At 40.8% G+C, this 22,675-nt stretch overlaps 3 protein-coding genes across 7 annotated transcripts; 1 reads left to right on the top strand and 2 right to left on the bottom strand.

The window, feature by feature from the left end:
* Positions 1 to 1,561: 1,561 nt before the first annotated feature.
* Positions 1,562 to 6,085, bottom strand: LOC147336105 (uncharacterized). The gene is made up of 4 exons (XM_086285162.1): positions 5,719 to 6,085; positions 5,487 to 5,618; positions 5,352 to 5,398; positions 1,562 to 1,693 (listed from the first exon to the last, which is right to left on the bottom strand). The coding sequence occupies exons 1-4, from the start codon at positions 6,083 to 6,085 to the stop codon at positions 1,562 to 1,564; spliced, it is 678 nt and encodes a 225-aa protein (XP_086141288.1).
* LOC147336104 (prostaglandin D2 receptor 2-like) lies at positions 3,104 to 18,106 on the top strand. 2 transcript variants are annotated; one of them, XM_086285159.1, is made up of 2 exons: positions 3,104 to 3,227; positions 16,396 to 18,106. In XM_086285159.1, the coding sequence occupies exon 2, from the start codon at positions 16,459 to 16,461 to the stop codon at positions 17,542 to 17,544; it is 1,086 nt and encodes a 361-aa protein (XP_086141285.1). In that variant the 5' UTR covers positions 3,104 to 3,227; positions 16,396 to 16,458; the 3' UTR covers positions 17,545 to 18,106. The 2 variants fall into 2 exon arrangements, with proteins under 2 accessions (XP_086141285.1, XP_086141286.1); XM_086285160.1 differs by having other exon boundaries at positions 3,205 to 3,231.
* Positions 14,176 to 22,649, bottom strand: LOC147336103 (G protein-coupled receptor 4). Of its 4 annotated transcripts, XR_015127952.1 has the most exons (4): positions 20,856 to 22,649; positions 17,810 to 20,708; positions 17,672 to 17,727; positions 14,176 to 17,476 (listed from the first exon to the last, which is right to left on the bottom strand). XR_015127952.1 is itself a non-coding variant. In XM_086285161.1 (2 exons), exons 1-2 carry the CDS (start codon positions 21,434 to 21,436, stop codon positions 20,285 to 20,287), a joined length of 1,005 nt encoding a protein of 334 aa, XP_086141287.1. In that variant the 5' UTR covers positions 21,437 to 22,649; the 3' UTR covers positions 14,176 to 20,284. The 4 variants fall into 4 exon arrangements, 1 of the variants encoding a protein (XP_086141287.1); XR_015127940.1 differs by having other exon boundaries at positions 17,672 to 20,708; XR_015127946.1 differs by having other exon boundaries at positions 14,176 to 17,727.
* Between the last annotated feature and the right edge of the window lie 26 nt (positions 22,650 to 22,675).

Raw genomic sequence — 22,675 nt, 5'->3', positions numbered from 1 at the left:
GCTTGTTTATAGGGAGTTGTCTGATCGTTGGGGTTGTCTCTGTATTAATTTAGGGTCTTTACCTTCCAATATAAAGCACTTTTTCTCTTTTTGCTTGCCTGCCATTAACTCTGCTCCCTTAGCTGAACAATAATGGAAAGTTAAACTTAATATTTCCCTGACACACATATGCAATGTGGAGCAAAGCCTCACAAAGTAAAAGAACAGATAAATTTAGAATAAAAACAAAGACACAAGACAAGCACCACAAAACCCTCAAACAAAATCTCTAGACCCTGGAATCTAGTAAGGTTTGTTTCAACATCAAGACTGTTTCTCTTAGTTTAGAAAAATAAAGTTCATATATACACTACAAGTCAAAAGTTTGGACACACCTTCTCATTTAATGGTTTTTCTTTTTTCTTTTTTTCCCTTTTTTCACTGAAGGCACACTGAAGCAGCATGGCTACCACAGCATCCTGCAGCGATATGACATTTCATCTAGTTTGTGTTTAGCTGGACGATCATTTATTTTTCAACATGACAGTGATCCCAAACATACCTCCAGGCTGTGTGAGGGCTATTTGACCAAGAAGGAGAGTCAGTGCTGCGTCAGATGGCCTGGTCTCCACAGTCACATGACCTAAACCCAGTTGAGATGGTTTGGGATGAGATGTGAGAATGAAGGCAAAATAGCCAACAAGTGCTCAGCATCTCTGGGAACTCCTTCAAGACTGTTGGAAAAACATTTCAGGTGACGACCTCATGAAGCTCATAGAGAGAATGACAAGTGTGCAAAGCAGTAATCAAAGCAAGGGGTGGCTATTTTAAAGAATCTAAAATACAAAACATGTTTTGAGTTATTTCAAACTTTTTTTTTTACTTGTCCAACCTCTGGTAAAAAATTTATGCACAGCTTAAATGCTCACAAACAACTCAAACCCACAGGAAAAGTTTTAGAAGTGAAATTTAGTTGGGTCACCAAATGTAGGCTCATAAATTTTAACGTATATGCTGAGTTTCAGTAGAGTTAAGAGTTGAGTTAAGCTAGATTCCACTGTGATTTCACTCAGTGTGCACAAATGAATACTGTCTGAAAGTAGTTTTGTTCCAAAGACATGAAAGAGTGTACATCAAAATGTGTTTCCTGTAATAACTTTTTTCCTCTTTAAAATAGGCCAGGAACACTGAGTTGGCTACTCGTTCACCACTTTGGGCAGCAGTGGCATTGTGTGGTGAAACTGGGCGGTTTTGTTTTGGGGGTTTTTTTCCACTGTGTTATGAAAAAGTGAATTTAGGTCACTCAGCCACAAACAGTCCTGCCCCTAATGTCTGCACTGTTGCACTGTTGATCAAATAACTCATTTAGGTGCATTGCATTGGAAACATTTTTGCAATCCACCCACCCAACCCTCCATCCATCAGTACATCTTGAAATTTATTCCACTTGGAGCCTAATCCTCTTTTTTTTTTAAATAAACAACCAAAACTAATCGAACAACCTTCTTTGAGAAGTTAATATTAACCAACATCACAGATGTAGGAGAGACAGTGGCCATAATTTTGACTTGACTGAACAAAATCACTCCACGTGAGACGTTCTAATTGCAGAGTAGATTGGGTCGTTGACTGTGTCCTTTCTTTGTCTCCTACTTGTCTCAATCTTTTTCTTGAAATTCACAGTTGCATACTGCACAACAGCACAGTCTTCATTCTGTGGGAAATACAAAAGCCATATGATAGAATTTGTCCATATACAGTGCAATGCAAAAGTCTTCATCCACCCCTCATTTTTTATATTTTACTAGGAAAATGTGAAATGTGTGGAAATACAGTTTAAAAGACAACGGCAGGCTTTGCACAGTTCCAACAAGTTTGAACATTTTTGTATGGACACTCTAACCCTGTTCAACACAGCCTTAACTCTTAATCTTTTTTTGTAATTTATTTAGTAGTCTTCAGGAATAGTTCTCCAGAACTGAAGAACACAAAGCTCTTCTTTGAACGTTGGCTGGTTTTTATTCTGTTCTCTGTCAGGATGATCGGGGCTCTGGGGCCAGTTCATGACTGATAGTGTTCTACTGTTTCTTTTTCTATACATATAGGCTTTTACTGGACTAGCAGCATGTTTGGGATCATTATTATTAAAAATGAAATGGATTAAAATCTCAATCTACCTCTTTATTCAATCAATTTTGACAAAATGCGCAACATCATTGGCTAAATGCAGCCCCAAACCATGACAGAATCTCCTCTGTGGTTGATAGATGGCTGTAGACATTCACTGTCATGTTTCTATCCTGACCTCCTCCATACATACTAACGATGATGTGAACTGACATTTTCTCATTTTGATTTTTCACTCCATAAAACCTGCTGCCAGTGGTATACTTCAGGTTTTTCTCATCTGATGGATTAACTGAAAGACCGGATGCATCTCTCAGGAGCTGTGTCAGGTCTTTGCTGGTGATTTTCTTATTTCTTAAGAACACGATTCTCATTTCCTACTCATGCATGCAAATATTTATAGACACGCTGTATTGAGATATACCAAGTATTTGGCTCACAGATCCTTTTGTCTTGTTGGTGCAAAGTTGCTATTTTATTTCTGTCACGCTGTGCTATCTTTGGCATATTTGGAAGCTTCAGCTAAAGAAATAGGAAGAAATTATGTGCTGTGCCTAAAGATACAATTTAATATTAGTTCATTGTCAGTTTTGGGGAGTAACGGAAATACAAGATATGAGTAACTATTCCGTTACAGTTACCGTTTAAAAAGGTGGTATTCAGAATGCAGTTACTTTGTTGAAATAAATAGATTATACGGAGGTCTTTTCCTGTTTCATATGTTAGGCTATGCTCTCTCTATTTTTGGTAATTCCACGTCGGTGGAAACCAAAACAAAACACGCATTAAGTGGCTCTAATGCTTGTGTCTCAGTCTCGCGGCCCATGTCAACTCTCGCATAATGACGTGAATAAATATTTTTAAAAAATATTATTAAAAAAATGATTTAATATGAAGGCAATAGGTATAGTGTTACAGGCACAGCCCTAAACAGTGTAGCCTCATGGGCAGTGTAGTCCGTGCTGCTGGGAGAATGGACTGCTATACCCGTTATGTGTCTGTGAGCGAGGGAGCGAGAAAAAGGAAAACTACGAGCTGTCACCAACCAGAAAAGTGAGATGGAAGTGTGTAAATATAATAATAACCACTGCAGCCAAAAAGAGTGCCTGACGAGCCCAGTTGTAAGTAAGCTATTAAGACTCGACTGTACACTGTGTTTGTGTTTTCCTCCGAAACAACAAGTTCCGTTGGTGCAGCCTTTCAACACCACTCTCTGTCTCAAACTTGACCCAGACAACAAAGTAAAGCTAGTTTTCGGTTACGAGCCCGACACGAAACCCGACATATTAGCTAGAGGTCCCTTTACTACGGTTCGGAGCCGCAGACCTGTTTTATATACGCGCGGAATAGTTTCTATCCGGGATCGCTGCAAAAAGTTCAGCCTCATCTAATACCCACCCTACTGTCAGTGGCGGTCCTAGCCTGTTTGGCGCCCTAGGCGAACACTCCCTCTGGCGCCCCTCCCCACACACACACATAAAACCATAAAACCATACCGAACTTCACCAGAGAAATATACACACACATATGAAGAGAGAGAGAGTATGCATAGTATGCAAACGGCTACCAAACAGCCATCATAATTCGTCATACAATGAGAACAGGAGAAATCAACAATTGACAATGACTAATTAATATTAAAATATGTAACATAATGTATTGTTTGGAGTTTAGTCTGTTACTGTTACCGTTTTTACCATTTCGTTTTGGAGCAACTGTAACCCACATTATTTCCTTAAGGATTTATAAAGTATTCTGACTCTGATTGTTTCAGGATGACCTGCCATTATCCAATGACACATCTGCTTACCTGTATCCTTTGCTCGTTTCTCCTCCTCTTCTTTTCTCTTTTTCCTAAACTGAGCACCTGATGGCTTTGAACTTTTCTTGTCCATCTTCCATTGGTTTTAATTTTGCACTCCAGTATGAACACCCATCCCCCAACTCGAGGATCACCACAACATAACCTAACAGGCCTACACCTTAGTTCACAGATTTGCTTTGTCTAAGGTGTATTTCTGGGATTTCACACAACCCAGGATTCAAATAATGAATACATAATGGTCTTGGAATTACATCATTATGAATGAAATGTGCTCTATTTGGAAGCAGCCGGCCCCCCTCCCCTTTCCACAGGTTGTGTGTGAGACTTTAAATCATCAAACTGTAAATTATAAATTGTTATTGATCCCTTTACCCCTAGTTTATTGTTTGTTTACTTGCACTGCTGTAACTGGAGCCTCGTCGTCTCGTCTCTCTAATTACTGGACTGTATGTAGCAGAGATGACAATAAAGTTTACTTTGACTTCAGCAGCAAGCAGGCGCCCCGAGGGCTCTCGCACTCACTTTACGTGTATAGAATTTCGAAAAAACATCGATGCAAATAAGTCTGCATCAGGATGTCTGGTGTTTTCGTGTTTGTTGGTTTGTTTTTATTTTGTTTTAATTTGGTTATTGGTTATTAGATGCTGCTCCAACCAGCCAGAGAATCCCCCGCCGCCCCGCCCTCTCCTCCCTGTGGAGCAAGCAGCAGGCGCACCTCGCAAACGGAGGGCGCCCTTACTCCCAGCAAATGGGCGGTAGAAAACCGATCGGTGCCTATGCCATTCCCAATATGCGCTGGCATGACGTCGGGGCAGCATGAATACGAGTAATTTTTTTTTATTTGTTTTGTTTTTTTGGGGTTGTTTTGCCGATGCCCATGATGTTGCCCCCCACCCAGGCAACCGCCCATGTCGCCCGTATCAAAAACCGCTACTGCCTACTGTTACTCATTTTACATTAAGATTTCAAAATCTAGTTGTTATTGGTATGGCGAGTATTCTTCAGTAATAGTAATAAATCACACAACAATAGGACATTCATGTAGTTGTAAAAAGCATGATAATATATTAAGTAATCCAAAGTACATTTTGGGGCATGTATTCTGTATTCTGTAGTGGAATACATTTTAAAAGAGACCTTCCCAGCACTGTTCATTGTTAAGTTGCGTGTTATGTGTTGATACAGCACTGGTTCATCCCTTGATAATTATTCCCCACAGTGATCAGGCACTGGACTGAAAATGACTGAAAAAGCCATTCAAGTCCAAAGAAAAACTCTTGAGAAAGCCTGAAGAACTATTGCTCAAGACCATTTAACAAATGACCACAAAGTCTAGCTGCTTTGAAAATGTAATGTGAAAATGTAAGAAATCAGAGGTGTTTCAAGACTTACTGTACTGTGCTTTTTCTCATTTACTAACCTCACAGTTCGCAGTGTATTCTGAAGTATTAGGCTGTTGAAGTGACCCTTATGAAAGAAATAGAAAGGAAAGAGAAATTTAACTGCTGACATGTTTTATAGTCATCAGAGTGCTTTTATGATAGGCAATAGTTACCTTTAGAAGGACACTTTTTTCTCTGGACTATTTTGCAGAGGGTACCACAGAAGATTACATTGAAAATAACTGAGACAACCAGAGCTGCAACCACAGTCTTAACCAAGACGGGGACAGCTTTGTCCTGTTTCACTGCAAAGACATAGAAAGCAACGTAGAGTAAGCAAAAGAGGAAAATAAGAGGGTGAAAGAAACTATAATAGGTTTCAGTTTTAACACATATGTTCCTCACCTACGACATCCAGCCTCGTGCCTTTCCCAACAAGCACCTCGCTGCATGAAGCCACAGCACAGTAGTACGTCCCGACATCAGACCGGCTCACGTTCTTCTTTGTGAAGCTGTAAACGCATCTCTGTGCAGAGCACCTGGACTCAGACCTCTTCGCACACTGGCTGCTGCTATTTGTGTGGCTGTACATGATTCCCAAGTGAGAATCTACTGTATCCTTTTTGAACCAGTAAACGTTGTCTTCTTCGGCACTGGATCCTTTGAGCAGCGTGCAGTTCAGTGTCACCGAGTCTCCTTGTTGCACAGAGTTTGATTCTGGCTGCTTTAGGAAAGTCCTGTGACTGGGCTCTGAAAAAGTGTTAAAACACATGTTAAAATAGGAAGTGCAAGAAAAAAAAGCAGATTTGTTTTTATATTGTTAATATTCCCAAATCTTAAAAACTTTCCACATTACCTCTCAGGACCAAAAACGTTCCGTCGTCAAATTTAGTGACTGAGATGCTGGTCTGTCCACAGTAGTACATGGCCGAGTCAGAATCCTGAACATTAAAAATGTTCAGACGATAGAAATCTTCTCCACTATCAACTGAAATGCGTTGATTGTTTTTAAACCCGGGGTGGAAGCTGTTGGAGTTGAGTAAATGTTTGTAGAAAGAGGATATGACTCGAGGTGACTCTCCTATGACTTGCTTGTACCAGGAGAGATATTTGGCCCTGGAGGCAAAGGAGCAATGAAAAGTCACATTATCTCCAAGGTTAGCGTAGAGGAGCGCACCATCTGGAACACAAATCAAGATTAGTTAGAGACTCCACAAACACAAGATAGAGAGATTTAAGACAATTGCAACTCATTTACAGCATAAATGAATAAAAAGTGAGTGTGAAGGACTTACAGGCTCTAAAGAGAGGAACCAGGAGCACGTAAAACCTGAGCATCCTTTACTCTCACTTCACTGTTCAACCTCTTCCAGCACGAGTGCAGTTTGAACAAAGGAGCCACAGAGAGAAGTTACAACCTCAGCAGAAAAGGTGTAGCCGTAACAGAGGTGTGGGTGTCAGTGCTCATCCACAGAAGGAAGTCAAAAACTCTGAGCTGACCTTTTTCTTAATGAGAAATAAAAGTACATGCATATATCCATATGCGTTGTGTACATACTTAATTCACACATCCTGAATCCAAACTGCACTTTTATCAGCTTCTCCATCAAACACCTGCTTCTGCTTGAACTGCGTTGCTGTCTTTATGGTGTAGATGGTTTTTCACAGCTATAGAAGCACACAAAGCCCACTGCAGTGACGTTTGTGTGCTTTGACTTTGCATCCCCGTGTGATGCATTTGATGCTTCTTCTTCCTTTGATGACTGCTCTGCATTTGACCTGAAGAGGGCAGCAAAGAACTGTATTATCCTCACTGCTGATGTTTCCCCCCCACACACATGATCTAAGATTTCTTGATGAGTCACTTTGTTTGTATTCTGGTTCTCAAACTTTTAAGTGGTTCACAAAGTGAAACAGTGATTCAAAGCAAAAAATATCTAACTCTCAAGATTAGTTAGAGGTTGAGAGAAAGTGCACAACGTTTCAAACATTCCTAAATGCATTTTATTTGCATTTTACAGATGTGGAATATCAGCATTATATTTGTTTTCATTTCTAAGTCCCCCTGAGATGTAAGTCATCTAATTTTTAGTGTTTTAAAGCAGCGGTCCCCAACCCCCAGAAAAAAAAAAGGTTGGAAGCTGCTGTTTTAAAGAACGAAAAAGGATTATTAATTATTATTGCATATTTTATTTATGTTGATGACTGACTCAGATTACCTATTTTAAAGAAAACTGTATTTATTATAGTGAGTGACAATAAGGGAGCAATGTAACAGACTGATATTACACCCACACACAGCAGTAGTAAAACTGTTGCTGTCAGAGCACAGATCCTAAACAAAAAGAGGTCAGAGCAGGTCTGGAGCTTTGGGGGGGATTCCACTGGTCTTTTTCCTTGGTTGCACAGATCAGACAAGAGGAAGCAGTCTGCTTTCAAAAAGAGGAAGGTGAGCATGCATTTGCATTGGGGCATTAGATATGTACATGTAAATGTATGTGGAGATAAGCGCAGATGTGCTATTTTGGGTAAATGTCAGGTCATCAAGTGTGTTATACTGACAGATAATGCAAACATAGTAAACAAAGCAGTTTTCTCTGATCAGAGAGCTTTCTTGGGTGTTTTATGATTTGACAGATGAATCTTGGTTGATGTCATATGCTAGTATTTTATATTTTAAGATTTAGCGCTGTTCAGAACTACTTCAGTAAATGTGTTGCTCAGTCGGGTGTGGTCAGGGTGGTATGGCTATAAGCTAGGCTTACTGGTTCCCTCAGCTGGTGTCTCATCTAAGTACTAACCAGATCTGACACTGCTTAGCTGGAAAGATCACATGAAACCAGGCGAGTCAGACTGTCAATCAGTCCATGTAAGTGGTGTGAAGAATCTGTCTGTCTGATCAGTTGTAAACTCTTATCTGATTCAGATTTGGTGTATTGCAGAAGACCTCAATAAGTGCAGTCTCAGGTTGTTTGTTGCATGAGCAGCTATGGTATTTTGTCTAAAGTCACATCTGTGGGTGACTATGCCCGGTCCACTCCCCGGGTGGGGAGGATTGCACAAACACACACATAGAGTAGTTTGGCTATCTTTGTGAGGACACTGATGAATTTAAAAGCCTCTTTCTAATAATTAATCCTTAACCCAGCCTCATCATACCAGAAGGCTTCAATCATTCACTCATGTTCTTTGGATAAGTGGTTCTGGAGAAGACTGCAACCCCACACCCTGTTACTGTTTAAAATGCAGTGAGTGTGTGCTTGTAGCTGTCATCGTTTCCCACAGTAACCTAATAACTGCTATGTTTACTCAACACCTCTAAATTATAGTCTCTCGCAAACAGGAAGCATACCAATCATTTGAATACAGAGATGAAGCTGTAAAGTCTTAAATGAATTCAAATCTATTTATTTTGTCTTTTGAACAAGCTCCAGAGAAACTTGTGTGACAAATGACTAACCTCAGAAAAGGTTTGCCAAGATGTTATTTGCTGAAGCAAGCATGCAGAGGAAAGTACAACAACAGCTCTAGAGATTCACACTTCACTGCAGAGTGAGGGAAAACAATCGTAGTTGTAAATGACTTGTCAGCGACGTGCAGTCAACTATTTTTTTTTCTGTCTTGTCACTGTATAATTTTCACGTCAAGAAACGTAGACCATGCCCTGTGCTCTCTCCTTATCACCCACCAAATATAGAAAGACAAAAAGCAGAAGTTATAACTCAGCACTTCATTTGTCACCATATTAAAAACATGTTTGCTTTGTAATTGAGAAAACTCCCTGTGATAAAGTCTGTAATTAGGAAATTTGTATTATGTTCCCGATCAGTTATCATGCATAGGTTTGATAAAATTGAGCAACTTTAAGGGGCTTTCTTGGAGGGACGACATTATCATTGGCCAGCAGGTGTCAGTGTAGACCCAGTGCACTTATAGAGGAGGGCTGGATTCACACTTTCAGGTACTTTGTACTTGGTGACAGTGGGGCAAACGAACTCCCTTCTGTCAAAGGCCTCGTCTGGTTAAGGAGAGAGCAGAAGGTGAGCAGTAAGAAAAACAGCACACAGTAATAACGAGAGGTTGGTTGCACAAGTGAGATGTTCAAGTCCAGAGCTAGAGAGAGAGACAGAGAGAAGGCACTGAGGACAAAACACAATATATGGGTGAGAGAAACGATCCAAATTTAACAGCATGCATGAGACTCGGTGTTAACCAAACAGGATGTTTACCAGAACTGGCTGAAATGCTCTCATTTTCTCCAATGTTTTCATCCCCAAGATCTGAGTCTACGATTAACACGGGCTCATCAAAACTGGACAAAAAATGTCACTCGGTCTGATGAGTCTCATGTTCTGCTGAAACATTTGGTTGGTAGGGTGAGAATTTGTGATAAATGACATAAAAGCATGGATCCATCCTGCCTTGTATTGAAACTCAAGCAGATCGTGGTGTAACGGCGTGGGGGATATTTGCGTGGCACGTTCTGTGTCCCTTAGTACCAACTGAGCACCGTTTAAACACCACGGTCTACCTGAGTACTGTTGTTGCTCATGTCCGTTCCTTCATGACTACAGTGTACCATCTTCTGATGGCTACAATAATGCACCAGGCCAAAAAGCTTGAATCGTCTCAAACTGGTTTCTTGAACATGACAGTGACTGTACTCAAATTGAGTCACCAGATTTCAGTCTAATAGAGCACCTCTGAATAGTGGTGTAACGCGAGATTTGAATCACAGATAGGCAGTCGACGATTCTGCACCAATTGTGTGATGTTATCTTCTCAACTCTGCGCTAACAAAATGTACTTGATATAGTGGCCAGTTGGTATTTATATATTTTAAAACAGTGACCAGTGACTTTTTGAACATTTTAGCAGATAAAAATACGTGAGATTACAGGATATATATCACACAGGAAATGCATTAAAAGCAGATTCTGTGTGATATCGTGTCAGTTATTTGAGTCTTCAACAGCTGTAATGTCTGCAAAAATGAAAGCAATGCTGTGTGAATGCTTGTAGATGTCAGTGATAGCGTCTGGCCTTTTTCCTGTAACTCAAATGATACTGTGGTAGTCTATACTGACTTTATATACTGGCAGTGTATCAATCTAAAAATGACTATCTTCATTTAGTTACAGACTGGTGACTTTATGTGTCTGAACAGCTTGGGCCTCTTTAGAAACTGGTGTCTGGTTTGACACTTGGCTATAGTCTACTTCAATCTTGTGAAGACTTTAGGTTGATTCTGAGGTTTGTGACTTCCTACTTCACAGTACTTATACATCCATGAGGCTAGTGCTGTCTAGTGTCATCTAGTAACACAGCACGACAGAGACCACATCAGACCTGCTGCAGGCAAAACAGAAACAAAACGAACCGGTAAGAATTTTGTTGTTGCATTTTGTGAATCCATTGTCCAGTTTCACTTTCAAAGAGCAGGTTTTGATGACTCAGATCCATATTCCCTGGAATCATGAAATGTACTGGAAATGGGTAATATCTTGCCAGTTTAATATGAGCATGAATGATGTGGCTTGTAATATATCTTTCAGATAAAGACTTACTTTAATAAAAGCTGCAAAACTACTTTTGATAGAATTTTTAGAAGATTTTGGCACAGTTTCCATCAGCAGCAACACAGTAACCAAATAAATCAATGAATGACAAAATATATATATTCCAAATTGTTCATGCCAGTCCTCCTTCCTAATTTAGTGCTTTTAGGTGTTATAGCTGTCTTTGTTGTGATGTAATAATGTTAGCCGTTGAGTTAATTAATGTCATATTTAATTCATTGTATATGTGTGTGCTACATCATTAGGTCATGTTACACATCTGCAGTTGAAGTTGTGTATAGAGGATGTGGGGAACAAGAGCAATAAGTGTGAAAGACAAAGAGATGCAGAGATACTGCCAACAAAATTATTCAGCTTTCAGCTATCAAGCTGCTTTCAAATAATGCTGTTTTGTTCTGCAGTGTCACTCTAAATATGCATGCTGGAGGTGCAGAATAAAAGCGTTGTTCTTCTTCTTCTTCTTCTTCTTCTTCTTTTTTTTTGGGGGGGGGGGGGGGGGGGGGGGGGCAGTAGTGTTGATGACCACTAACTGTGAAAACTCACACAGGCAGGCTGACCAGAATGACAAACAAAAGAAAGAGAAGAAAAGAATAGAAAAGGCAGCAATAAGAGCAGCCAGTTTGGCAAAGACAAACAGAAACGCTGTTGACAGAACCATAATTAACATGACTATTTACATCACTGTTTACAAGTTTATACCAATGTGGTTTCTTAAAATAGGACTTTATGGCAAGCCTGGAAGTTTCCCACACAAATGTACATGTGTGTGTAGTGTATCTGTATGCAACTGCTGACATTTCTTCTTTTCTTGTTTTTATGATATTATTGTAGAGTATCTACCTTAAAATGTAAAGTGCTTTGAGGTGACTGGTGTTGAATTAAACTCACTTGAATTGAAATGGATTGAATTATAGTTTATATCACCAGATGCCCTGGTTACAAGTGTTTGGCCTAATTCATACTTTAAATCCAGAGTTTTTGTGCAGCTATGCCCTCATAAGTTGAGCCCTTTTTTTCTCCACGTTGACATATGCACTGTTGCGTCTTGTGAGTTTACATAAATGTATGACGACTGCCGCAGTGTGTAACAGTCTTCTGTATGAGTGAGAGTAGCTGTGCCCTGTAAACTCTAATGATGTGGATTCTGCTTTTTTAGCCTGTAATTTCACTCTTTTGCGACTGAGTGTGTTTATCTCTTTTTCCCTCCTTTCATCACTGTGTTCTCCAGTCAGACAGGCTTTATCGCAGGTGGGTATCAAATGTAATAGTGCATTATAGACCAAATATGGTGCGTGTGAACTGTTGTCTGTTTTATCTTCTGGACTCTGATAGGGACTAAATGCCTTCATTGTTTTTGTTTGTCCCTGTTGTTGTACCTCGTTCCCTACTAGTCTCCACTTGCCCATTACTATGGGCAGAAACTCCTCTTGGTCCTTTGTCAGAGCATCTGTGATTCTCCCCTAATGTACTCTCAGTTTTCCCCGGATTTCTCTGATTCCTGATGCCTGGATTACGAAGCTAACTTCAGGATAAACACTGGGTTTGCTGAACTACAGAAGTGATTCACTTCTTAAAGGAACATATCACCATGGTAACTTGTGCCGTGAAGCAGATTAGATATCAACAGGTATGAAATCAATACTTCAGAAAATAGCGTCGCCATTCCTGGTTCTTTACTTTTTTTTGTTTGTTTGCTTTCTGTGGTCAGTGAAAGAACTTTACAGCAGTGTTATTATTCTAAACATTATTCTCTGCAGACACTGCAGTTTAATTTTTACTCTCAAACCCTTAAACTGCACCGAGTTTGCAGCTCAGAGAAGAACAGGGAGCAGCTGATGTTTCAAAGTTTAGTTTAAAAACGCCACATTTTTTTGTTCAGCATTATTAAAGTGCATTACTGATTCTCTGCTGGGTCAACGCGTTTCATAGGTGCAAGTTGTTAAAGCGAACGTACTAAAACCACTGACTGAAGCGCAAACTATGCATCACATTCTTACAGGAATTACACACATTCAGTTGGTGATGCAGAAAGTGTGCAAATGTTGCACGCTTGATTCTAATCTGCTGATAGGTCTCTTTTACACTACTGGAACTGCAAAAACTAGAACATAGAGCACACTCTTAGACTACCTGTTCAGTCAGGGGAATAACTTCACTTGATCTGCAGACAGACTGCAGCAGCTCCTTGACCATGGTGCATGGGCATAAGCTTTAATGCATAAGTTTATAGTTTTTTTTTCCTTAGAAAAGTTCAATTTTTTGTCTTCTTCTTTTATGTTGATAACCATTTTATCAGCATCTGATAGAGTCTCTCGAGTAGGTGACGCTCATAGAGAGTCGTGTGACCAGTGAACCGGTCAGATGATACCCAAACCATACCTACTTCCTGTGAACATGCAGGGGAAAACCCTGGTTTAATTTAGCAAGTTTGTAACCAGCTTCGTATGACTGCTAATCCTGACTGTCAGCGGTCTGACGGACAGATGGCCTGAGTATGCTCAACTCGCGTTGTAGTGCAGGGCCCTGCAGTTCGAGCTTACTCTCTTCACCTTCACCTTAAGCTGAAAGCGCCCATGTAAACACAGGCACAGTTACAACCCCTTAGATTGCAGTCTTGTGTACACTTTTTTGTTGTTGTTGTTGTTTTGTTTTGTTTTGTTAAAAACACTGTCTGTGATTGACACAGGAAACTGACTTAAGGGTGTAACAGCTGTTGAAAAAACTAAACGAGGAACAAGGTAGGCCTACTTTAGAAAGTTTAACTTGTTTGGTGTCATACTATCAGAAACGAATATTCTGAGACACAACAACCTGTAGTCTCCTAATTACCCACTGTGGAGAAGCTGACAGCAATCTATGTTGACATATATTCCACTTCTTTTTTTTTTTTTGCTGGGGAGGGGGGGGGGGGGGGGGGGGGGGTGTGATTGTGAAATTATTTCAATTGCCCTTCATTCTGTCTATTGAACCATTTACTCACTATTAGGCCAACCATAAGCCAAATCATACTGCTAAGCCTAGATCAGGGATGTCAAACATAAGGCCCAGGGGCCAGAATCGGCACAGCAGAGAGACCCAATCTAGCCCGCTGGACAGCTTTGGAAAATATGATGGAAGGCATACAGTTTTGGCATTTTAAATGAATGTATTATTTATTTATAGCTTTTCAGCTTATTAAACTCCCCAAAGCCAGTTACACTACACTAAAGTAGTTAAGTATGTCAAGGCTGCGGCAGCAGTGTGTGTGATGTGTGGGAAAGTGGACTCAAATGCAGGCACTTACTAAGATGCAAGTGAGGTTTATTGTAAATAACAGAACACAAGGCAGGGATGGCAAAAACAAAACTAAAGAAAACCTGAACTGGGAAAAACTATTGCATTTTTTAAATCTTATATTAACATATGCCAGGGATTAAATGTGTAGTTAAATGTCCTTACACTGAAATTATTCCAAAGGTTCTTCAGTTATCTGCGTGCTGGGCGGAGACAAACAAACAAACAAACAACAAATGCAACTCAGTCCTACAGCAAAGTGTGAAATAGGCACTCCTGTCCACTGTGTTCATCATGCTTTTCTCCTTCCTAGTGTAAAATGGGCACACATGTAGAAGCTGCATCACCAGCAGGAGGAGACTTTTAAAGCCGCGAAGTCATAGTGAGAGGCAAACGTGAAATGGACACAGTGGACTGGCGTGTCTATTACATGATACTGGGTTGAAAAACGTGTCTTTTTCTTTCGGCACATTTGTGCTACAATCAACTGACTGTAGTTCATATGCATGGAGAGGGACAATGGTGGAGGTGTATACAACTTCTGAGAAGTGGAGATAAGAATACTCCAATGGCCCAAAACAACAAGGTAAATTGGTCAAGTGCAAAGTTTAGGACAGAAGTAAGTACAAATGATTAACATGACATCAACTCTTTGCAAGCATCTCCACAAGCATGCTAACACAATGTGAAGAACCCAGACTGATGTTAAACCTGAGTGTGCAGTCAGTCTCGCAGCCAAGGTTTCTTCCTGTGTGGTTTTACAGTATAATCACTGTGGCAATCACTTTGAAGTCTCTTTGAACCAGTTTTCAGAAAAGAATGATGACTTCTACTCACGTGTGGCAAAAGATTTATACTGTTAACTGGTAATTGGCAGCGGAGTTTAAGTAATAATTTAGTTTCTCTGTGGGGGTACTCAAGTACTGTTCAGCATTACAGCATTAAGAAATGTAACAAGTAACAAACCCAATATTGACCAGTTTCTGGGCAATGTCTTTGTAAGCCACTTGAAATGTACAGTACCTATGGAATCATCCCTAACTCCCTAACTGTGTGCACATAACAGAAAACGTATTAAAGAACTCATTTTCCTTCACAAAAGTATAGAATTTTTTCCCATTTCAAATAACTACTTCAGCAACTATCAAATATAACACAGTTTGAGAGGCATAAAATGGTATTTTTGCACCAACAATGTGATTCCTAATGAGTCATTAGTCAAAAAATGGCATATCTCAGGATGGTGTGCAGTGTGTCCTTAAAGAAAACTGGGCCAAATTGATAAGTGAACGACAAAAGCAGTGGCAGACCAAGATAAAAATGATCTGCAGCAGATGAAAAGTATCTCCAAGTCATGATCAGAAAATGGTCTCAGCGGTTGTGTATTTTGGCATATATCAGCTCCATCCTGAAGAATGCTTTTTTTCACAAGTACTGGACTGAAAAGAAGTGACAACATGTCCTATAAAGTGATAAATCCAAATTTGAAATCATCATCAGCACACAGCAGCTTGCCCAACCTCAGCATTACCGAAGCAGTTTGAAATTATAACAGACAATGGAATAAAAACCAATCAACATCCAAAGAAAAGCTTTGATTGTCCCCCAGGAACCCTGGAGAACTGTTGAAGTTGAAGACTACTCAAAGAAATGACAAGAAAGCTTACCTAAGAGAGTTCAGACTGTGAAAAATAAGGATACCAAATAAAATAAATGTACCAGATCTGTATTTCCAATTTTACTAGAAAACAAGAAAGAAATAAGGGGTGGTTCAACACTTTCATACAGTGGCTGTAGCTCAGGAGGTAGAGCAGGTTGTCTACTGATCGGAAGGTTGGTGGTTGGTGGCTCACCCTAGTTTGCATGCAAAATATCCTTGTGGCAGGATATCTCTGATGCATCCATCGGAGTGTGAATGGTAGTTAGAAAGCACTTCAAAGCATAGAATGTGTGTGAATCTGGCATGTTGAATATAGCGTAGAAATATACGAATCACTCCATTTACTGTAGCTATACTAAATAGACCAGTAGCCATATACTATTACTGAACAAGAACAGACAAATCAGATTTGTGCTGAGCCATTCCTCGTAAAGTAACCACATTTAAACAATAACAACAAAATGTTTTCTTAAAAAAAAAAAAAAAATTAGATATGACTTTTCTCTTTCATAACAGATTCCACTAACTGAACTGTTTGATTTTACATGTTATCATCTCTTTCTCTTTCAGCTGTGAAGCACGTCATCTGAACTGCAACCACCCGACACGACGACAAGAAATCTTTCATCCAAGATGACTGAAAATAGCAACCATAATGTATCCAGCCACCCTGTAGGGTCCCATTCTTTGAATGTTTTTACCATTACCCTCCATGGCATTTTCTCTACAATTGGCATCGTGGAAAACCTCCTCATCGTTGCAGTGGTGGGCTTCCATGTCCGTCGCTCCATCATTAGCATCTGGATCCTGAACCTCGCAGTCTCTGACCTTCTAGCCACTTCTTCACTGCCCTTCTTCACCCTGTACATGGCCCGGGGCAAAACCTGGACACTGGGGACAACTTTCTGCCGCATCCATTCCTCCATCTTTTTTCTCAACATGTTCGTCAGTGGCTTCCTACTGGCGGCCATTTCTCTGGACCGCTGCTTGGTGGTGCTGAAACCTGTCTGGGCCCAAAACCACAGAAACATCCAACTAGTTAAGAAGATATGTGGGGTAATCTGGGCCATGGCTCTGATCTGCACTATCCCCTTCTTCCTGTTTCGTGACGTCATCCCTGTAGAACATGGCCGGAATCTCTGTTACTATGATTATGCACGATTCCTGCCTGAACCAAAGAATCAGACAAATAATAAACCTATAATTAAACAACGGAAAGAAGGACTGGCAATAATGAAGCTGTTTTTTGCCTTCTTAATCCCTTTGGTCATCATCATAGTGAGCTATGCTGTTGTACACTCCATAATAGCAAACAGATGTAACCGTCGCCCTTTCCGTTTTGTTCGGCTTGTAGTGTCTGTGGTGGTGAGCTTTGTACTCTGCTGGGCACCCTACCACATATTCATCGTCATGGAAGTGATGGCTCCAAACTCTCAGTCTGTTCAGGATTTTATAAGACAGGCCCTCCCAGTTGCAGCGACGATTGGCTTCCTCAACAGCGTCCTCAATCCTGTTCTGTATGTGTTCAGCTGCCCTGACCTGTGCAATAAGATCCGACATTCTCTCGGTGCAGTGATGGAGTCTGTTCTGGCTGAGGATCTTGCAGAGTTCGCCCGGCGCCGCAGCACAGCTCAGAGCTCTATCGGCAACTCTGAGATAATGACGAGAAAGAAGCATTCCCTTGCAACTCAGGAAGAAAGTATGAGTACTTCAGTTTAGAAGTAAAACATACCATCTCTTCTTTAGTAAGTGCAAAGAAGGTTTTATTTACCTCAACTGCACATAAAAAAGTTCCCTGTTGTCTAACACATATCACTCAGGCAATACTTTTTCACAAGAAGCTTACCTGTTTTGCTATAGCATTGTATTCTCCATCCATCAATCAAGTTATTAGTGCCCCATCTAGGATTAAGAATATGTTTTAGTATAAATGAACATCATCGGGAGTTCATGTTTGGAACATGTGGATAGACTAAAATCCAACCTTAATCCTGACACTGGATGGAGCACTTGTGACCTGATGGATATTATGAGGTTTCTGTTGTTTTCATATGCTTCTTCTTTGTTTTGTTTTGTTTTTTTGTTTGTTTGTTTTTTTGCCTGTCCCGTTTGGCTCTTTTGCCATCAGAATTGTTGTCTAAAGGCAAAGAAAGATGCCCAACGGATTTACTTTACCAAATTGACCATCCCAGCCTTGCCGTAATGGTCCATTTGATTCACCTTTTATTGTTTATTTTATTTTCACTTACTGAATACGGGACAGACTTGACTGGGGGAAAGAAGGGGAGAAAGAAAGAGGGAAAGAGAAGCAGCTGAGAAGAGGGATGGGGGAGAAGGGCAAAAAACAAAAACCAACAGAATGGGCAGCAAAAAAAAAAAAAGAAAGAAAAGAAAAAAAAATGCATATATCAATCACCTGGATCACCTGTTGAGAAAGAAAAAAGAAAACAAGCAGAAGAGAACAAGAGTAATAGAATAAACAACATCACAATGATATATGGGAATATGACAGTAAATACAAAAAATTAAACATTATTGTGCAGCACATAAGATCAACAGAACACAGTGTGCTTTGAGGTAGGAGCCAAAAAGGGTGTAGTTTGTGGGTGTGATCACCCGTGTGTACACCTGTGAGCATGGACGCGCTTGTTTTTTTGTTTTTTTTGTTTTTTTTAAAAGGTTCCTTCATGTAATGATCTGCTAGAGGGTGTGGGGGGGCCACAGCCCCGTCCTCCAGGGCATGAAGCAGGTATGGAGGAGATCAAAACTCCAGACATCCAGAGGCCCCCAGAACACAAGAGACCAAGGAAGACCAACAGAGGGGCAGCCGCGCCACTGTCCCAGAAAGAGCTGAGGAGAGTCCCAGATGAGGGCTCACTCAGCAGCCGCGGAGCAGAAGCCAGGGGGAGTTGCAGTGACGCGCCCATGAGTTCCGCTGGCAGCCAGCCGTGCCTGAGTGACCGAGCCCCAGGCCGAGAGGCCGGGGGCACCCCACCTCCGAAGTGGCCCAAGCGAGCCCCAGGCTCCAGGCCCCGATAAGCGGCCGCCAAGGAGTGAGCCGGTGTGTACCTGGACGCCCACCCCCGGACACAAAGAACCACCAACGCACCGATGTCTGAGGGAGTCCGCCACTGGCAGGGTTTCATATGCTTCTTCATGTATTTAGACAATGACAGCAGACATTTGTCTTCAAAATAATTAAATTTTAGAAATGGCCTTTCTTTTTCATAACACAAAGAGCAAAGTTCACTCCATGTCCTTTTACAAACTTTCTTTGCTTCTTAATGGTATCTTTTCAGATTAAAGACATCCAGTAATTGGTCTAATCTGCTGCAGACGTGTAATCTAAAACTTTTGCATATTCTTAGTGAAATTATGTGTGGGGATGATTGTGAAATAAGTATTGCAATGCCAATACAACACTTGTTACAAAATATCCATCCGTCCCTGTTTCAGTAAAAATATCTATCAGTGCTTCCCTGTGCTTGACATAGAGATATTGCATAAAAATAGAGAAAGATAGCTTTATCATTTAATTTTAGCTTTTCAGTACAAAGTCCTAGACTCATTTGTATTCCTTATATTTAGCGAATTATATGTGATGTAATTTCTGTACTCTAGCAAGAAAAAACAGTTTAGTTAGCATTATTATACAGTCATGTGCAGTATGTCACTAAATTTGCAAAAACTTCCCCATTCTATGTACCTCTCTTGTTTTGAGGGTGTTTGATGAAAATGTCAATTTAGTTTAAAGTAATACACGCTTTTTTGCTTTGTAAATAACCGAGCCTTAGACTTTTTAAGAAATGTGTAATGTGTTTCTCACTAGATGTTATCACCAGCTGTAAGTGCCTACACCAGCGTTCTTTTTTCAGATGCAAAACATTCGGTTTCCTTTTATGATGAAATTGCTCAAGCTGTTTATGAGAAAAAGTGTATTGCACGTTTACTTTAGCGCTCACTCATATGCTGTCAATACCTTTTAGCAGTAAAATGACATTTTAGAAAATGAATAAAAGAAAAGAAAAGCATTCCTGGCACCTTCGTATGACTAGTTGCTTACCGTTATATAACCACAATCTTGTGTTTCCATAGTGATTCACACCTTCTCTATTTTTAAAATTACTGACAGCACACGTGTGATTAAATGCAGTTTTTAATGATCGTAAACTGAGCAGCAGAAAACAATTGCTTCATAAACTCACAGTAGTTATGGATGTGCGCTTTTGACAAATATGAAACTGAATTTCCATATTTCAGCTGAGTTACATGTAAGCTGAAGTCACTGTTTGCGCAAAAATATCTTTTTTCTCTCCTACCTTTAAGCAGTATCTAGATGAGAAACTGTGAATGCCCAAATAATTCTTTAGATGAAAAGGTGGAAACACTGCGAGGCATAAACTCAACATATGTCTTCCCACTGGGTGGTGCAATTGCTTTGATTGTGGTCAAGTCCAAACTATATTGCTAGAAGGTTACTCTGTCTATTTTCACTCACCCTCTTGGTGTCTGGGTGAGCTCTGGTACTAAGAGTCATGCTTTTGCTTGGGTTTTGCCCTCTTCCCAAACAGGGCAGGGACCTTTGCAGCTCTAGCCGAGCATCAGGGCAGAGGAAGATGTAGAAGAGGGGATCCAGCAAAGTGTTCAGACTGGTCAAACCATAGCACAGGCGATAGATGAGGAAAAGTGAATGCTCCAGTTCACATGGATCATCAGTCAGCAGCAAGGATACAAACCTGTATCCACCTACTAGGTGGTAGGGTCCAAAGACAACAATGAAGTTGACAGTAATCACGACCAGAATTCCTACGATTTTGTGCCGTTCATGGGCGGAGAGGGATGGAGATTGCCTGAGTGTCACCCCAATGTGGGCTGAGGTGTAGCTGAGGGAGGAAACAGATTTGGAGATCAGAAACCAGCCTTTAATCTAATATACAAAACGTTCCAAAAGAACAGGGAAATATCCGATTTATCTAGAAAACATTAAATCAGAAACATATGTGCACATGTAGATTTTGGTATTAACTCACCCTAGGATGGCACATGGCAACAAGAAGCCTAGAACCACAGTGGCAATCTTAAATTGAGCATATCGGCGGCTGACGGGGTACTGCTCCAAGCACAGCAGTCTGTCAGAGTTGAACACAGATGGCAGCAGCCCACTCAGACAGAACAGGAAGGTTAGGATCCACACCGCTACACCTGACACTGCTGCTACTCTGACTGTTCGCACCCTGCGGCTGCTGAATGGGTAAACAATAGCCAGGCAGCGGTCTGTAGCTATCAGACACAGGAACATGACACTTGCATAGACGTTCACGTAAAACACGTAGCCAACTAGCTCACAGGTTAGCTGGCCATAGGGCCACTGGTGTGGACCCTGGAGGTAAAGAATCCATAAGGGCAGTGTGAGCAGTTGGAGGAAGTCTGACAGCAGCAGGTTGAGGATGTAGACCAGCTGACAGCCTCCGCCACCTGAGCGCCCCAGGTGGTACAATCCCCAAAGAGACAGCAGGTTGCTGGGGAGACCCAGAGTGAAGATGAGGCCATAAATACAGGTCAGTCCAAATATGTCCGTGTCTAAGGGGAGGTTGCAGGTATCGTTGGACATGTCTCTGAGGGTAAAACACGTCACATGGGAAACTTGAGGTGATCTCAATCAGACGTTGATTCACACTCACAGAACAGTGAGTTAATATAGGAAAGCCCATCCATTCACTCAAGGCAGAGAGGAAGAAAGGAAGACTCTGTTCTCAGGTGCATTCTTCCTAATCACACGTGTCCACTCTGCAAGATTCATAAAGCCACTCTGCTGTGGAAAAAATCACCCTCATTTTTGAAGCTGTCACTCAACCAGGCTTCAGAGCATCCCAGATCCATTGGTGGAAATGAAAACCTGCAAAACAGATGCCATGAGTTTTTAAGTGCATGAAGACTGAACCCATAAAAAAGCTTAAATCCTTTGTACTCACCCCTCAGAGCTTTGAGACTGACTTTATTCCACAAATAGTGTGCAGCCCAGTCTGCAGCCGGGTGACCTGTGCTCAAGCAATGTTGGGAACACGTTGCCTCGACCCAGCCTTGTCTATTCTGTGATCGTTTCCTCCACAGGAAACCCACTTCTTCAGCTTTAAAGGCAACATCCTGAGGCAGGAGAACGCCTTTCTGTCCCAGAACAAAAACAAACTCCCACTTTTTCTGAGCCTCTGTCTTTCTTGCTTCTACAGCAGCCACAAAGATTAGGCATGGACAGGCACAGTGAGTGCAGGGATCGATGTGTCCGCTGATGGGAATTCCCAAAGAATTCTTTAGATTGTAGCTGGTCTCCAGCTACAATCCATCAATCATGTTAACCCATATGCTGTGATACCTCTAAACATGCTGTTAAACAACACCGAACGAACTATTAGGTATGTCGTGTGGAATTGTATTCATTAGCTACAGTTCTTTTTCATGCCTTAAAAGAGTTAAACTCTTCTCTTATCAAAGCACCACGTTTTGTGGTTTTAGATAACGTTTAGGGTGATTTTAGATCATTTATAACTGATCAGTTAAGGAAATTTTGGTTGAGGTTAGTGTTTATCTAAGTCTTCAGGAAATGAATGAAAGCCAACATATGTCCTCTAAAGACATGAAAATATAACTGTGCGTGTATGAACTTACTTCTGCTATTGTGAGGGCCAGAACGTTTTAAACTAGAGACGATATCTAAGCTCTCATTTTTGGACTCACTTTTAAAAGGTTAATTAAGTGTTAAGACTTGATGTGATGTCTAAGACTGGAATTACTATAGGGCTGGAATAGAAATAGGAATAGAAAGTTAGAGTGAAGAGAAATGTTCTCACAAATA

Source organism: Aulonocara sp. 'chitande type north' Nkhata Bay, linkage group LG3, assembly GCF_057382095.1.
Source record: "Aulonocara sp. 'chitande type north' Nkhata Bay isolate Kocher_YH1m ecotype deep benthic linkage group LG3, A_spYH_male_GT1.1, whole genome shotgun sequence".
Taxonomy (NCBI): domain Eukaryota; kingdom Metazoa; phylum Chordata; class Actinopteri; order Cichliformes; family Cichlidae; genus Aulonocara; species Aulonocara sp. 'chitande type north' Nkhata Bay.
Note: the sequence above shows the minus strand (reverse complement) of the source record. Positions and strands in the feature narration are given on the sequence as shown.

What these genes read in the sequence shown, in the direction of transcription:
- LOC147336104 (XM_086285159.1), top strand. Translation starts at nt 16,459, where the DNA reads ATGACTGAAAATAGCAACCATAATGTATCCAGCCACCCTGTAGGGTCC.
- LOC147336103 (XM_086285161.1), bottom strand. Translation starts at nt 21,436, where the DNA reads ATGTCCAACGATACCTGCAACCTCCCCTTAGACACGGACATATTTGGA. An exon ending in TTGCCATGTGCCATCCTAGG is followed by an intron (nt 20,709 to 20,855) that starts GTGAGTTAATAC and finishes TTCCTCCCTCAG; the next exon opens with CTACACCTCAGCCCACATTG.
- LOC147336105 (XM_086285162.1), bottom strand. Translation starts at nt 6,085, where the DNA reads ATGTGTTTTAACACTTTTTCAGAGCCCAGTCACAGGACTTTCCTAAAG. An exon ending in CACGAGGCTGGATGTCGTAG is followed by an intron (nt 5,619 to 5,718) that starts GTGAGGAACATA and finishes ATGTCTTTGCAG; the next exon opens with TGAAACAGGACAAAGCTGTC. An exon ending in AAAAAAGTGTCCTTCTAAAG is followed by an intron (nt 5,399 to 5,486) that starts GTAACTATTGCC and finishes TTCTTTCATAAG; the next exon opens with GGTCACTTCAACAGCCTAAT.